A 17089-nucleotide genomic window follows, 5' to 3' on the forward strand; every position below is an offset into this window, starting at 1 on the left:
TTGTCTATCAGAACTTTTCTTGTAGTGGCATATCATATCCCAGAGGGTCTGATGGACGAGAAAAGGGAAGAGTTTCTGAAGCTAAAGCAGGGCAGTGGTTCCATCTGTGAGTACCAAGGTAACTTCTATCGCCTTGCCTGCTATGCTCCCGAAGAGACGTCCACCGATGCCAAGAAGCAAGCCTTGTTCCGCAAGGGACCGGATCCCGAACTTCGTCGAGATCTTCATCTCTCGGACTTTCCAACCTGCCAAGATCTTGTCAACAAGGCTATGAAGGCAGAAAGAGGAAAAGTGGAGTATGAGGAAACTCGCAAGCGTCCTCGAGATAATTCTCAGCCTTCTGGATCAGGCAATCAGCGCCGTCGTGTTTTCATTCCATACAGTGATGTGCCTCGTGCTCCTTATGCACCAAAGTCATCTGGTTATGCTCCTCGTCCCCAAACTCCAAGTGCTCCTCCAAGCAATGCTGGTGGAACAAACTATCGTCCCGCCATGGGAACTCCGTGCGATGGTGTGTGCTTCACTTGTGGTCAACTCTGGTCACTACATGAAAGAGTGCCCCCACACTACCTTCGTTCATGGTGCTCCACCACCAAAGAAGTTTACCAAGCCTCCGATTGCTTGGTCATGGTCGTCCGACCCATGTCACCGCTCGAAGAAGCCGAAGCGGATCCAAGCGTCATAATGGGTACGCTTCGAATCAACTCCATTATAGCTACGGTTCTGTTTGATTCGGAGCATCACATTCATTCCTATCGCAAGGGTTTGCTCAATTGCATGAGATTCCTTTTGAAGTTATGTCTACCCCTCTAGTGGTTCATTCCCCTGGTTCTAGTTGGTATACCGCTATGGTCAGTCGTGGGAATAAAATCGAGATTGGATATCTTCTTTTTCCAATTCCCCTCATTGCCCTCAAGTCAACCGACATTGATATCATTTTGGGCATGGATTGGCTAGCTAAATATCAGTCGTCATTGATTGTGCAGCCGGGTCTCTCACTCTAACCGATCTTTCTGGAAGCTCCATCCTGTATTGGTCTTCGTTAGCAACAGCTCCATCAGCAGTACATATTCCTGATGCTGAGTTGTATGCCCTTGACATCGTACCTCCGCTTGAAATTTCTGATGTCCCGGTGGTTTGTGACTTTCCTGATGTCTTTCCGGAAGAATTACCTGGCATGCCACCTGATCGAAGTGTGGAGTTTGTCATCGAGCTGGTTCCCGGAGCTCGCTCCTCGTTTCTCGACGTCCTTATCGTATGCCTCGAGAAGAGTTGGTTGAACTAAAGAAGCAGTTAGGAGAGTTAGAAGGGAAAAGATACATCCAACCCAGTACTTCTTCTTGGGGATGTCCCGCACTCTTTGTCAAGAAGAGGGATACCAATGTTCCGTGTCTGGTTATTGATTACCGGCCGCTCAACGCAGTAACCATCAAGAACAAGTATCCTTTACCTCGAATCAATGATCTTTTCGATCAATTGAGTGGTGCCACAGTCTTTTCCAAGATGGATTTGAGATCAGGCTACAATCAAATCAAAATTCGAACGGAGGACATTCCAAAAACGGCGTTCATGACTCGTTATGGTCTTTACGAGTACACCGTCATGTCCTTTGGCCTCACTAATGCTCCAGCCACTTTTATGCGGCTAATGAACTCAGTGTTTATGGAGTATCTTGACAAATTCGTCATCATCTACATAGATGATATTCTGGTCTACTCCAAAACCGAAGAAGAACACACCGAACACCTACGTTTGGTGCTGACCAAGCTTCGTGAACATCGCCTCTACGCCAAGTTCTCTAAATGTGAGTTCTGGCTACAAGAGCTCATCTTTCTTGGCCATGTGGTCTCTGCAAAAGGTGTTGCAGTCATTCCAGAGAAAGTTCAATCCATTCTTGACTGGAAGACTCCTAAGCCAGCCAAAGAAATTCGGAGTTTTCTTGGATTGGCGGGTTATTACCGTCGATACATCGAGAATTTCTCCAAGATCGCCAAACCAATGACTGATCTTCTCAAGAAAGATAAGAAGTTTGAGTGGTCAGAAAAGGCTGAAGAAAGTTTTCAGACACTGAAAATAAAGCTGACTACCGCTCATGTACTTGTCCTTCCAGACACAAGCAAAGACTTTGTCATCTTTTGTGATGCCTCTCTTCAAGGGCTCGGATGTGTGTTGATGCAAGATGGGCACGTAGTTGCCTATGCCTCCCGACAGTTGAAGCCACATGAGCTCAATTATCCAACTCATGATCTAGAGCTTGCAGCCGTGGTCCATGCTCTTAAGCAATGGAGACCTTACCTTTACGGTAACCGTTGCGAGTTGTACTCGGATCATCAAAGCTTGAAGTATCTTTTTACCCAACCGGATCTGAATCTCAGGCAGACAAGATGGTTGGAACTCATCAAAGACTATGATTTGGGTCTTAACTATCAGCCCGGCAAGGCCAACGTCGTTGCTGACACGCTGAGTCGGAAGTCCTACTGCAACAATCTGATGCTTAAGCAACATCAACCTGCCCTCCATGAGGAATTTGCACGACTCAATCTTGAAGTTGTTCCTCAGGGATTCCTTGCTAACTTAGAGGTGAAACCCTCTCTTGAAGACCAGATCAAAGCTGCTCAGAAGCGTGATTTGGGTATCACTAAGATCAAAGAGAACATTGCTAGCGGTGCTGCTAAATGTTTCTCCGTCAACGATCAAGGTGTTGTCTACTTTGGTAACCGCTTGGTGGTGCCAAAGAAAAAGAATCTGAGGGAGCTTATCCTCCGAGAAGCTCATGAGTCTCCTTTATCTATTCATCCTGGAAGTACAAAGATGTATCAGGATCTTCGCCAAAGGTTCTGGTGGACCCGGATGAAAAGAGAAATCGCTCGTTTTGTAGCTGAATGCGACGTTTGTCGTCGTGTAAAAGCTGAGCATCAAAGACCAGTCGGTACTCTTCAACCTCTATCTACTCCTGAATGGAAATGGGATGAAATTGGTATGGATTTCATTACCGGACTTCCCAAAACTCAGAAGGGAAGCAATGCTATATGGGTAGTTGTTGATCGTCTATCCAAAGTTGCTCACTTCCTTCCGATTCGAGAAGACATTACTGCTAGCAAGTTGGCAGATTTGTATGTTTCCCGGATAGTCTCTCTCCATGGTGTTCCGAAGAGGATTATCTCTGATCGAGGAAGCCTGTTTACTTCCAAGTTCTGGGCTAGTTTCCAACAAGCTATGGGAACTCGTCTTTCCTTCGACGACGGCCTATCATCCTCAAACCGATGGTCAAACCGAGAGGGTGAATCAAATCCTTGAAGACATGCTCGGGGCTCGTGTTATATCCTTTGGCAAGAATTGGGAAAAGTGCCTCCCATTTGCTGAATTCTCCTATAACAACGAGTTTCCAATCTAGCTCGGGCATGGCACCTTTTGAAGCTCTTTATGGACGGAAATGTCGAACCCCTCCGAATTGGTCGAAACCGGTGAAAGACAATTCTTTGGACCGGACATGATCAAGGAAGCAGAAGATCAAGTTGGCATTATCCGAGAGCGTTTGAAAGCTGCTCAGTCTCGTCAGAAGAGCAATTATGATCGTCATCATCAATAAGTTTGCTATGAAGTTGGCGAGCAAGCTTATCTTCGAGTCACTCCTCTAAGAGGTGTCCATCGTTTCGGTATAAAAGGCAAACTAGCTCCTCGCTATGTTGGTCCTTTCCGCATCCTTGCTAAACGAGGTACACTTGCCTATAAGTTGGAACTTCCTCCAACTTTTCCTGAAGTTCATGACGTCTTCCATGTCTCCCAACTCAAATGTTGCTTCAAAGATCCTATCCGTGGTGTTGATCACGAAACACTTGATCTCCAAGAGGATCTAACCTATCGAGAGTATCCTGTCCGTATCCTTGATGAAGCTGAGCGTAAGACTCGGCGTCAAACCATCAAATTCCTGAAAGTTCAATGGTCTCATCACTCTGAGTCAGAAGCAACCTGGGAACGAGAAGATCGTCTTCGATCTGAGTACCCTGCCTTCTTTTCTAAAACCTAGGAATCTTGGGGACGAGATTCTTGTAAGGGGGTAGAGTTGTAACAGACCAACTTTGTTAATTAAATAAATGATGGTTTGTTCATGTGCATTGCATGCATTTGCATTAATTTGAGAAAATCTTGCACTAAAATGAGTTGAAACAAAGTAGCAAATGTTGTATTTTGCTCTAAGAAATTTTTTATGCAAAAGCCCCTCAAAAATCTGGGTCAAAATACCCTCAAAATCCCCAAATTCTCTCTTGTTTTAAATTTCCAGGGATATGCCAAAAATCCAGGGGGGGTTTCATAAAGAAGACTTTGTCTTCTTCCCCAGGCAGGCAGGCAGCTGCCTGGCCGGCCCCCTGCCGTCGATCCCGCCGGCGGCCGGATGCTCCCCGCCGCCCCCGCCGCCTATAAAGCCCCGCGCCGCCGCCGAAACCCTAGGCCGCCCCCTTTTCTCCCCCCTCTCTCTTCCTCTCCGGCCCCGGGCCGAAACCCTAGCCCCGCAGACCTCGCCGTCGCCGCCGATTCCGACCCCGCCGGAGCTCGCCGTCAACTCCATCTGCATCCCCGTGAGCCCCTGGTCCTCCCCGTGCCCCTGGCTCTCCCTCTCTCGCTCTCTACCGCCGCCGCCACGCGAGCCTGCCCGCGCCACCGCCGGCCATCGCCGTCGTGGTCGCTCCGGCGACCATTGGTGGGCGGCGCCGCCACCAAACGCCTCAGCGCGTCGCCCTGCCTCTTTTGCCCCTACGCGCGCTTCCAATCGCGGCCCAAATCGCCGGATTCGAGCTCGTCTGCGAGCTCAAGGCCGCGCTGACGTCATGCTGACGTCAGCGTGACGCAGTAAAGTTTTTCTATTTTCTGTTTTATTTTCAGTAATTGGTAAATAATTCATATTAATTCAGAAAATTATAAAATTATATATCAATTTGATCAGAAAAACATTTCCTATTCGTTTATACATGTTTCATACATGATTGAACCCATTAAATGTGGAGCTTAGTAGAAAACCCTAATACAACCCTCTCATATGGCGGTGTCCGATGCCGGAACCCCTTTAACCTGATGATGCACCTAGGGTTTAATCAATTCCTTTAATATGACATATCATTCATATTGTATGCGCATTGCATTATGTCATGTCGTGATTGTTTATTTCCCTTTCCGGTGTTTGGTTCTTCGCGAATAGGATCTGAGCCGGAGTCCGACGTCAACACCACCGAAGAACCTTACTCATCAGCTGAGGGACAAGGCAAGCCCTAGCCTGGTTCATACATGTTTATGAAATGCTTTTACTTCTGGGTCCTACATATTGCACACGATTCAACTGTCTTTTATCAATAGGTAGAGTTATCCTATCTATTGCATGTTCTACCTTTGTAGCCTCGATACCCTGATCCACTGCTCCTAGCATACCTAGGTTTGGCATGTGTGCGTCGCGAGAGCCTTTATCTCTTTGTGCTTAGCCATGCTTAGTTTGTTACGCTACTACTCCGGTCTTCGGACCGGAGCCTTACAATGAAATAAATCTAGCATGACAGGTTGACATGGTAAGTATAGAGATGAGTGTTAAACATGATTAAAGGCTCAGACGAAAGGCCACATTGGGATGTGGTGGGTTGTTTCGTTCTCGCCGACCCTAGGATGCGAGTTCTCGCCTCTTGAACCAAGGCCGAGCGTACAACCACATGAGGCCCTATTATGGTACCCTCTCGACTCAATAACTTGCCTAGTAGATTCCATGAGTCACATAGTTTGCGCTTTACCTGGACATATGCATTGCATTTTTGCTTGGGGGAAAAGGTACATAACGGGTAGGTAAGCGTGGTCGTGGTGGTCGGGGGTTGCGGCCTCGGGGAAACCTACCTCGGCTCACATCGTTAAGGACCGGCTTCGGGACTTGACCCGTTACGGCGGAACAATCCTTAGCGCGTGACTCATGGTCTCGGCGACAGCAAGGTAAAGGTCGTGGTCAACCACCCTCTGCCGGCTTTCCAAGGAAGAGAGCTTATACGTTGGCACTAAGAGTCGGTTGGCGCGTGTGGATAAAGTTGTGCACCCCTGCAGGGTTAAATCTTTTCGAAAAGCCGTGTCCGCGGTTATGGACGACTTGGGAATGGATTCTGTGACCATAGAGAACATGAACCTAATCGTAAAACTTGGCAAACAATGTGTGTTTACGGATACCTTCTTCGGGTTTTGAGGGGGTACTCCGAGGATAGTGGTTCGAGATAATGAAGATTGGTGGATACAATATGATGATCAAATAGAGATAGAGATATCGCTCTCTTATCCCCTTTTAAAGGTTCTGAGTAGCCGAGCTTCTCCTCTCTCTTATCTTACAAAGGAAAAACTGGCTTTACGCAAAAGAAGCTCCATAGAAAGCCCGCATACCCGCTTTGCTAAAAGGTTGTACTAAGTCTTGCTGAGTCCCTGTACTCAGCTTTGCATGCTTTTGTTTCAGATGAAGTTGCTGCAGCAGAAGGTGGTTTCTACGTTAACATCGACTAGTAGTTTGGGGTTCCCGAGCGGCACCTGAGACTTATGGACTGGGACGTCGCTTTATGTTATGGCTTCTTAAGCCCTTTGCTATCTTGTTATTTAGAATAACATAATTTGCTTCCGTTGCTTGTTGAATGTTGGGTCAGTGACCTCTGCGTGTAATAATTTGGATCTTACTCTGCTAAGAGTTGTAATATATTCTTTTGAGTCGTAGAGTCACTGTTGTGTTACCGATTCTCTCACTGTAGTCTCTCGAGATCGAGGTTAGGCTTATGTTAGACGAAGATCTGGTATTTGTCTAACCCTGATCCCGGGGGTGCCACAACCCGGCTCCACGACCATGGCGAGGAGAGCTCTAGGAAGGGCCAGCAGCGCCACCGCGACCGCTCAGGCAACCGTTCCCGCGACCGCTGGCACAGGGCTGCCGCCTCCTTCGAGCCCGTGTTGCAGCTGGCGGTGTCGTAGCCTCCTGAGGGAGGCTTGTAGATGGTGCTGGCCGCGCCCAACCCACCGCTGGGCATGCCGCGCGACATCGACCTGGTCATGCCAGTGGACGATGGGCTGGGGCCAGTGCAGCATCGTGGCCGCTCCAGGGCACGCTCGGCCTCTCCACGCGAGGGCAGGCTCCGCTCAATCGCCGAGCAGACTCCGCCGCTCACTCCGGACTCTCCCTCCTCGCCAGTCTCAGTGATCCCCACATCTCCATCGACCAAAGGGCACACCCAGCAATGCCTGATGATCACCAACGCTGATGGGGACGCTGGCGAACTGCAGCTCTCTGCCGGTCCTCCATCCACGGTCTGCGCCAGGAGGGCCTTGGAGCTCCTTGCGTCGGGCTCCATGGTTCTACCGGCCTTGCCGGTGCACCGGGCTCCATTGCGTAAATGGGTGGTTATAAAGATGGGATTAAGTATTCGGAAAGTGTGAGTTGAGGCATATGGATCAATAGTGGGATTTGTCCATCCTGATGACGGATAGATACACTCTGGGCCCTCTCGGTGGAATGTCGTCTGATTAGCTTGCAAGCATGTGATTAGATCACAAGAGATGACATACCACAGTACGAGTAAAGAGTACTTGTCGGTAACGAGGTTGAACAAGGTATGGAGATACCGATGATCGAACCTCGGACAAGTAAAGTATCGCGTGAAAAAGGGAATCGGCATCGTATGTAAATGGTTCAATCGATCACTAAGTTATCGTTGAATATGTGGGAGCCATTATGGATCTCCAGATCCCGCTATTGGTTATTGCTCGGAGAAGAGTCTCGACCATGTCTGCATAGTTCGCGAACCGTAGGGTGACGCTCTTAAGGTTCGATGTCGCATAAGTAGATTTGAATATGGTATGGAGACGAAGTTTGTTCGGAGTCCTGGATGGGATCCAGGACATCACGAGGAGGTCTGAAATAGTCCGGAGAATAAGATTTATATAAGGGAAGTTGATTTCTAGGTTTCGGAAAAGTTCGGGATTTTTCCGGTGGATGACCGGGAAGGTTCTAGAAGGTTCTGGGGTCCCACCAGTGGGCCCATGACCCTAGGAGGCCTAGCATGGGCCGAGGGGATGCTCCCTAGCCTAATGGGCCAGGGGCACATGCCCCCCAAGGCCCAGCCGGCCAAACCCCTAGGGTTTCCCCAAAACCCTAGGGGGATCAACTTGGGGGGGGGGGAGAATTCCCTCTTCCCCCACTTGGCCGCCGGCCCCCAACCCTAGATGGGAAAGGGGGGCCACTCCACCGACCTGCCCCCCTATATAAAGAGGGGAGGGGGTAGCTGGCCACTTGTCCCTTCACCACAACCCTGGCTGCCCCCTCTCATCCTCCACCATACGCTGCTCCGGCTTAGGCGAAGCCCTGCAGCTTTTCTTCCTCCACCACCACCACCACGCCGTCGTGCTGCTAGAACTTGGAGGAGATCTACCACGCCTCCGCTGCCCGCTGGAACGGGGAGAGGACGGGCTTCATCGACACCGTACGCGCGACCGAGTACGGAAGTGCTGCCGGATTGCAGCACCGGGACGATCGTCTACACCAACAACGAGATTAATCTCGTAGGCTTTGGAATCTTCGAGGGTTAGTGTCATCTCCATCTTGTTGCTCCGATCTTGTAGATTAGATCTTGGATTTATTCGTCTTTGCGATAGGAATTTTTTGTTTTCTATGCAACGAACCCATCATAGACACCGTGTCCAGGAGATCCGGGTCAATCCTGTTCTCAGCAGTACCTCTGTTTTTCTCCGGGTGCACACGCCAGTCCACGTAACCACCCCTTCGCGATCTATCACACACAGAATTACCTCGTCCAAACCCTCCATTCATGCCACCCCGGGAAGAGCTTTGGTTACGGCCTCGTCCATAAGCATAAATACATTCTCCAAATTTTAGACTCTTTTCATCATGTACCCCATCACCACACTCTTTATGATCATGTCCAAGCAATCCACATGAATAGCAAATCTGGCCTAGCTTCTCGTATTTTACAGCATATAGGAATCGTTTTCCTCCCAGAACTATTGACACAAACCTGGTTAAGGGTTTACGAACGTCGTGATTCACTCAAAGCCGGACAAAATATCCTCTAAAGCCTCCTACTGGGATCATCTCGACTTCAATGACTTCCCCGCAGATCGTGCTATCAATGGCTTTATCACATTCTCCTTCCTGTATGCCTCGGGTAATTTATGAACTTGAATCCATATTGGCAAGAAATCAAGCTGCACCATACCAGGATCCGAAAGACCATCATATGGGGCGAATATCACCGCCCACTCACGAAATAACCATGGTCCTTTCTCCATTACTTTCTCCCAATCAGCCAGGCAGAAGCACTGGAGTACAAACATATTTTCTCCCACTGCCCTGATCTTAATCTCCCGTGTAGAGTTTCAAGCATAGAGCATCTGTTGGAAGAACGCTTCGTGACTAAATTTCTTATGACAAAAGACCCTCGCCACAGCCAGCCAGCGCGTACTTTCTACCAGATCAATTTCTTCATCTTCCAGAATAAAATCATCATACTCGTCCTCATCGATCTCCAGGTTCCCAAACATTGTATCAATTGCCTCCTCCCCAGACGCATCTGTCTCTATGGGAGGAGCCTTCACCTCCCTATGTTCTCATCTCCCGACAGGTCTTGGCTATTAGAGCCCACCGATGCCCCCGCCCCCTTGTCAACCACCGGACACGACGCCGCACTTGATGAGGAAATGGACACCGACATGATGTGATCGCCTTGGGAGACTTCAAACCCTAGACCTCGTCCTGGAAAACCGCCAGGAGGATCCCACGAGCCTCTTCTATCTCCAGATTAGATGGAATTGGGCTCGGAAACGAATTAGATCAAGGTCAAGACCGTGATCACCACCAACTCACCGCTGCAAGGACAGGAGTACTAAACCCTAAAAGTTATGTAATATTTTTAAAATAATGAGAGCACTGGAGCTCGGAAGCTAAAAGCACTTTTCGCTTTCGGGCGACCAGTTGCTGAAAAAAAGGCCACGCGAACAGGGCGATGTGGTCGAACCAGACCAGATAGCAGGACGGCAGCGTCGGGTTGGTTGGACACGACAGACGAGATCCCAAACCGACCCCTGCACTCCGCCCGCCGGCAGCAGCGCCACCATCTCCGATCCAGCCGCCGCTCCCCGCGATGGCGCTCCTCTCGAGCTCGGGCGGCGGCTCAACGGCGCGGCTGCTCACAGTGCCCGCGCTGCTCCTCCTGCTCTCCTCCGCCGCGCTCCTCGTCTTCCTCCTCCTCCCCGCCATCTCCCCCTCCACCTCCACCGGGGCCCACCTCTGCGCCTGCACCGACCCCGTCACCACCCACACCACCACCAGCGTCACCACCACCACCACCACCGCCTCCCCCGCCCCCGTCGCCACCTCCCCGGACGACGTCGCCTGGCTCAAGGCGCAGCTCGCCTCCAACTCCCTCGCCCTCCTCGCCTCCACCGACGCCTGGCACCGCCTCCGCAAGGGCATCAACCCCCGCACCCGCCACCAGCAGCTCTTCGACATCAACAGGTACACCATTCTCCCCCGATTACCCAAACCCCGCCACTTCGATTTCGATGCTTCCCCTTTATTACTCTGAAACATTAGATCCACCATACTGTCGTGCTAGGATCGAGTGCGCATTCTCAGTAGTTCCAGGGCTTCATTAGCATCTCAATGCTGCACATGGATACACTGCAGGCACCACGGGATCTCCCATTACCCGGACGAAGAGGTGACCAACCACACCGCGCTGCCGTGCCCCGGGGAGCTCCTCGTCGAGGAGCACCACAGCAACTACGGCGAGCCATGGGCCGGTGGCCGCGACGTCTTCGAGTTCCTGGCCAACGCGTCCACCCTCATGCCCAAGGACCAGGTTCTCGAGATCGGGTGCGGGACGCTCCGTGTCGGCCTGCATTTCATCCGGTTCCTCGAGACCGGGAGGTTCCACTGCCTGGAGCGCGACGAGCTGTCCCTCATGGCTGCGCTTCGGTACGAGCTGCCCTCGCAGGGGCTGCTGTACAAGCGGCCGGTGATTGTGAGAGGAGAGGACATGGATTTCAGCAAGTTCGGGGATACTGTCATGTACGACCTTATCTACGCGAGCGCCGTGTTCCTCCACATTCCAGATGCGCTTGTTTGGACTGGGCTCGAGAGGCTTGCAGGGAAGCTGAGGCCGCAGAGGGGCAGGATTTTCGTGTCGCATAACATCAAGTTTTGCTCCAGATTGGGTGGCGACGAGTGCACACGCCGGCTTGCGGAACTGGGGCTTGAGTATGTTGGGAAGCACACTCATGATAGCTTGTTGTTTAACCATTACGAGATATGGTTTGAGTTCCGGAGGCCGAAAGTTTAGATCATGATAGCTCAGGAGGATACACAAGTTTGGTTTCTGTTCTGCAGTTTTGAATGTGTGAAGCAAAAAAGGCAAGCCATGCCATGTACACTCAAGAGTTTTGCCTTTGGACTGGAAGCACTGTTTGCTCGGCTCTGAGTTGGAACATGTGCACAAAATTCATGATAGGAAGGTACAACTCCGTCAGAGTCCAATTACATTCTGGTGAATGGTTGCTCAACTCTTTAGCTTTAGTTACCACCAATTATTCGCTGTACTGTAATCTTAGTAAGGTCTCAAAGTTTTTCAGTAGTTGAGGTCAAACTGATATGTTACACATCTCTTATCCCAATAGTTTCCTACAATGGTCAAGCAGAAATTGTATCATCACGCAAGGTTTAGTAAATCGTGACAAGGATAACCTTGTTATCCTGTTTCTGTATTTAACGAATCTGGAATACACTTTTGTTATGCTATGGTAGCTTGCTGAATTGTTTGATGCATATGCATCTATACTTGTTCTTCATTATCCACCTTGGAGTTGGTGTTATAATGAAATGGTACTGTATCTTTGTGGGGTGACTAAATGTGGAACATATCTGATTCCAGCTTGCTTTATGTCTTCATATAGTTGCAGTTGCAATACATTTTACATGGGTTGTTGGTACCTAGGACAACTCATCTTTATTAGTACTTATGATGATGTTGAGTGAAACCCAATGATTCTTTGGTTACCGTTAGTGCTGCACACCACAACTACAACTTTTCATGAGCATGATCTTATGTTGTGTGTTATCTGCATCTTCTCTCTATGTTGGGTTTGCTTCTTACCATCATCCTGGAATCCATGTTTCTTCATGTAGAAGTTCTGTCTGATTTCATGCATGCCATGTTAGTCTATGTGGACAAGTGTTTGGTACAAGCATCTGATAACTAATGTGCATGTTGATTCAGTACTCAGTTTTATCTGTGTTGTTAGCAAAGACCATAGTACCACAAAACCAAAAATTACTGAAATGAGGGCTAAAACTTGTTTAACTGTTACGAGATATGGTTTGAATTCTGGAGGACAAAATTTCAGATCCTCATGGCTCAGTAGTATGTGCAAGGTTGGTTTCTAGCCTCTGTTGAAAGTTTGAATGCGTGAAGCAAAAACGGAAGCCATGCCCTGTATGCTGGTAAGTTTGATTTCAGACTGGAACCGATGATTGCTCGGCTCTGAGTTGAAGCATGTGCACACATTTATAGTGGGAATGGTACAACCTGTGCTAGAGTCCGATCACATTTTGGTGAATGGTTGCTGAAGTCGTTATCTTTAGTTACCACCAATTATTGACTGTACTGTAATCTCAATTAAGGTCAAACAGATATTTTACACAATTTTTTAACCAAGTAGCTCCATAAAATGGTCGAGCATCAATTTTATCACCACGCAAGGTTTAGTAAATTGTGAGAAGGATAACTGTGTTATCCTGTTATTGAACGAAAGGCCTTTCTGTTCAATGACTTCTGAAATACACATTGTTATGCTATGGTATCTTGGTGAATAGTTTTGTGCCTATTGCATCTGTATTTGTTTCTTCATTATGCATCTTGGAACTGGTTATACCATTGGATAATAGTACTATCTATTTGTGAGGTGACTTCAAGTGAACATGTCTGATTTCAGCTTTGTTTCCTGTCTTGATCGCCTTTCTGTTCAATGACTTCTGAAATACACATTGTTATGCTATGGTATCTTGGTGAATAGTTTTGTGCCTATGCCATCTATATTTGTTTCTTCATTATGCATCTTGGAACTTGTTATACCATTGGATAATAGTGCTATCTATTTGTGTGGTGACTAAAAGTGAACATGTCTGATTTCAGCTTTGCTTCCTGTCTTGATTGTCAGAATAAGACTATTCATATATACGCAGTTGCAATACATTTTACCTTGGTTGTTCGTACCTAGGACAACTCTGTCTTTATTAGTACTTATGATGATGTTGAGTGAAGCCCAATGATTTTTTTGTTACCATTATTGCCCAGACCACAAACTATGATTTTTAATCAGCATGGTACTATATATATACTCTTATTCTTTATGTTATTTGTGTCTTTTCCTTATGCTAGGGTTTGCTTCTGCCCTCATCCTGGATTCCATGTTTCCTTATGTAGATTTTCTGTGTAATTCATATATGCTATGCCAGTCTATGTGGAGGTACAAGCGTCTGATAACTAATGTGCATGTGATGACCAAGTATACTCATTTGTATCTGTGTTGTTAGCAAATACCATAGTGCCACAAAGCGAGATTGCTGAAATGAGGGCTATAAGTTTTCAGTATTAGAGGAGTCCATCATTCATTAAGAACCATTTGTCTGATTATAAATACAGAGAGATCTTGTAGCATTTCACCTGTCACCAAGTTGTTGTGGACCTGATAACGACGCCCTTCATTCCAAGGAAATCCACCGCCATTTTTAGAGCATATGCCTCTTGTATCATGGGTCATGGGTTTGCTTGATTTTCAGTTGGGGATCTATTAAGACGCTGACACATGACCTGTCTGGTCCAGCACCTGCGGCCAATCAAGCCACAGCTTTAATTCTTCTTTGTGGGGCTAAATACGGCTCTCTATTTTTGCCTATTATGGATCATAAATAAAAATAAACATCCTCCTTCCTTGCCCTGACAGTGCTCTTCTGCCTTGCCATTGATTTACTGGTGTTCATCTCCTTTTCTGCATTTCTTTTCTCTAAGGCAACTGTAATGTTCTAACCCACTTCTTGTAGTGCTATCTATTGATCACAGTTTTTCATCTCTCTTATTATGCTAGAGTTTGCTTCTGACCGCATCCTGGAATGCATGATTGATCATGTAGGAGTTCTATGTGATTTCATACATGCCAGGTCAGTCTATCTGACACTGTTTGGTACAAGCGTCTGATATCGAATGTGCATGATGGCTCAGTACTCAGTTTTATCTGTGTTGTTAGCGAAGATCACAGTGCCACAACCACAACGCCAAAATTGCTGAAATGAGGGTTAAAAGTGTTCAGCATTTAGGGCCTGTTTGGTTCCTAGCCACACTTTGCCAAGCCTAATTTTGAAAAGTGTGGCAGCCACAAAAGTGTGGCTAGAATTTTGGAAGCCACAAAGTGTCGCAAAAGTTGGCAAAAAATTCACTCTATGACAAATGAGCCATATGGATAGTGAAGTGTGGCAGCTCTAAAGTGTGGCAAGAACCAAACACATGCCAAATTGCCAAACTTTGGCTTGGCAAAGTGTGGCTGGGAACCAAACAGGCCCTTAGTCACACGAAGTGCGTAATGTGTAACCTACTTCTTGTAGTGCTTGCTATTGATCATCAGTTTTCATCTCTAATTATATGGTGAAAATGAGCTAATTACTAACACTGCTCTTAGTAACGTGGAAAACTGGCATCATATCAGCATCAGTTCTTTCTAGGGTTTGTCAAGATTTGACCATGAATCTTTATTATTAAATTGGAGTTGGTCGTTTGACACTCAACGCGTTTGATGGTCGTCATTGAAAGCATCCTATACGTCCAATATAATCTCTCCATGTCCGCTTAACCTGCAGTCGTCTGATCTCAATTAACGGCTAATTATGGTATCATCAATCAGCGGATCAAATAATTAGGAAAGGTATGTCTGCTTGCCTACCATCTCAAGGAATATCAATCAAGGAGACGGTACAAATTAATTAGGAAAGATGTCCTTCCTTGTCCCGAGAAAATAATTCATTCTCCCCTCGCACCAAAATCATTTCTCTCAATTCCCACCCCCTCCAGTCCCGATCTATGTGTGACCATGGCGGTCGCGCTACATCGGGGCTCGTTGGTTGCCGGACCTAGCGCGATGACCGCGCCGGCTAGAGCGAAAGTCTGAATGAGTGAACGTGCGGGGCTGTCTTAGCGCGAGGTCGCCGGCTTGCAATTGCTGAACCACGGCAGCTCTCCCCCCTCTCCCTCCATCTTTGATCTTCATGCCTTCTATCTCTCTGACTTTTGGCTACGTGATGCCGATGTATTAGTTAGGAGCAGGACCGGCAACAAGTATAGGAGTAGTACCAAAAAAAAATGCGACTTGGGGGGTAAGAAGCCCTCCAAGCAATTCAATAGATGATATTTGGTGTGTACAGCGAGAGAGCGGGCGCTAGCACTCGAACTCGGGATCTCGCGGGTCACAGCAGGTATCAGCACCCGGCAACCATCCGGGCTATGCCTCGGTTCACAGTATAGGAGTAGTACCAACCGAGACAATCTGCTTTTGAAAGATCAACACAGTCCGCGACAATGGCCATGTGCAGGACCAATGCGCGTAGCTCGCGAGGGTTTCCTTGTTGGTCTGCCGGTGAACTTAGCACCTAAATTGATCAGGTAAGATCCTTGTAGTTTATTCAAATCAAGTAAAAATTGACTTCCCTCCAGTAGAGTTATGTGTGACTGAAATTTTATTGTGTTGCACACTGCTTTGGTCGATCTGATTATAGATACTAGACGCATCTAGACGTTCTGCTGCAATGAGCTGAACCCACGCTCGTCACAAGCTACAACCTACAAGCACAGAGGATACACTATACCCCTCCAAGGATTTCTGAAGCTTGATGAGCAGAGCACACCATTCTGACTCTTTTTTCTTTCCCATTATTTTATTATATTATATATATTTTTTACTTTATATTGCAAATTTATCGTTCCACTATTCTAATTCTGAAGATAGGTACACATCAAGAGGTGTTTTTGCCAAGGCATTAAGTTCCATACTTTCATTGGTTTCTTTGATTGGAAAAAATCTTGATATGCTTTAACATTTTCATCCACAATACCCTGATGTAGAAACATTATTCAGTTTTAATTACTAATTTGGGACATGGATATATAAGTTATTCTTACACTACTCTTTGCCGAGAAAATTTGACTCCCAGCCCTAACAATTGCAAGACAATCTTGTAAATTGCTTGCCCATGCATATGAAAGTTGTTATGTTAAGATGACTCTAACACATAAGCAAGTGAAATATCTCAACTAAAATAATTGTTGGGTTGTCTTTAGGATAAGAGAGAAGTAAAATCTTAGTAAAAAACATAGAGTTGTTGGATTGTTGCATTTTATACATACGGTGTCAAATTGTAGCTTTGTGGGTATCTTTTTTATAAATTTGAATTTTCATGGTTATTATATTTACACGTCCAACGAATAAGTAAATTTCGGAAGCCGTGGCAACGCACGGGCATTCAACTAGTTCATGGTAAAATTCGGATAGTGATTTTCTGCCTCAGGCATGCGGAGGTGCTGCGGTGGGCCTCACGCGTGAAGGCAGGGACGCAGTGCTTTTTGGGCCCGATCTGGGCTTGGGGCGGGCCGGCCTGACCATGGCACGAGGTTGGCTCCTGGAGGGGGGCGTGGACATGTTGGTGCCAACGCTTGGAGGCTGGCTGCTGTACGTGGTCGGGTGAGAGACACGGCGCGTGCCGTCCAGTGCGACGAAGGGGGGCATGGGGCGTGCCAGCTGGACGCCCTTCTCCGGCGTACGACGTGTTTGGCGCTTGCATATATAGTTCTCTATGGGCCTGTTGAGGAGCTCTGCGCCCCTAGGGTGATTCTGCGATGACGAGGTTACTTAGTTCTTCCTCAAGTGTAAGAGAAGTTGTAATGCGCTAACCTTGGTGTACGCAAAGTATATATGATAGCTGATGTCTTCTCCACCCAACGCACCCCGCCATCTTCTAGAGCTTGCATACATGAAC

At 47.6% G+C, this 17089-nt stretch overlaps 1 protein-coding gene across 1 annotated transcript; it reads left to right on the forward strand.

Moving 5' to 3' along the window:
• Positions 1 to 10154: 10154 nt before the first annotated feature.
• Positions 10155 to 11824, forward strand: LOC124677979. The gene is made up of 2 exons (XM_047213912.1): positions 10155 to 10528; positions 10700 to 11824. The coding sequence occupies exons 1-2, from the start codon at positions 10155 to 10157 to the stop codon at positions 11352 to 11354; spliced, it is 1029 nt and encodes a 342-aa protein (XP_047069868.1). The 3' UTR covers positions 11355 to 11824.
• The last annotated feature ends 5265 nt before the right edge of the window (positions 11825 to 17089 follow it).

This window comes from Lolium rigidum, chromosome 7 (genome assembly GCF_022539505.1).
Source record: "Lolium rigidum isolate FL_2022 chromosome 7, APGP_CSIRO_Lrig_0.1, whole genome shotgun sequence".
NCBI lineage: Eukaryota > Viridiplantae > Streptophyta > Magnoliopsida > Poales > Poaceae > Lolium > Lolium rigidum.

Excerpts from the sequence above, each read along its gene's own strand:
- LOC124677979 (XM_047213912.1), top strand. The coding sequence starts at position 10,155 with ATGGCGCTCCTCTCGAGCTCGGGCGGCGGCTCAACGGCGCGGCTGCTC. Across the intron at positions 10,529-10,699 it reads CAGCTCTTCGACATCAACAG|GCACCACGGGATCTCCCATT; the intron begins GTACACCATTCT and ends GATACACTGCAG.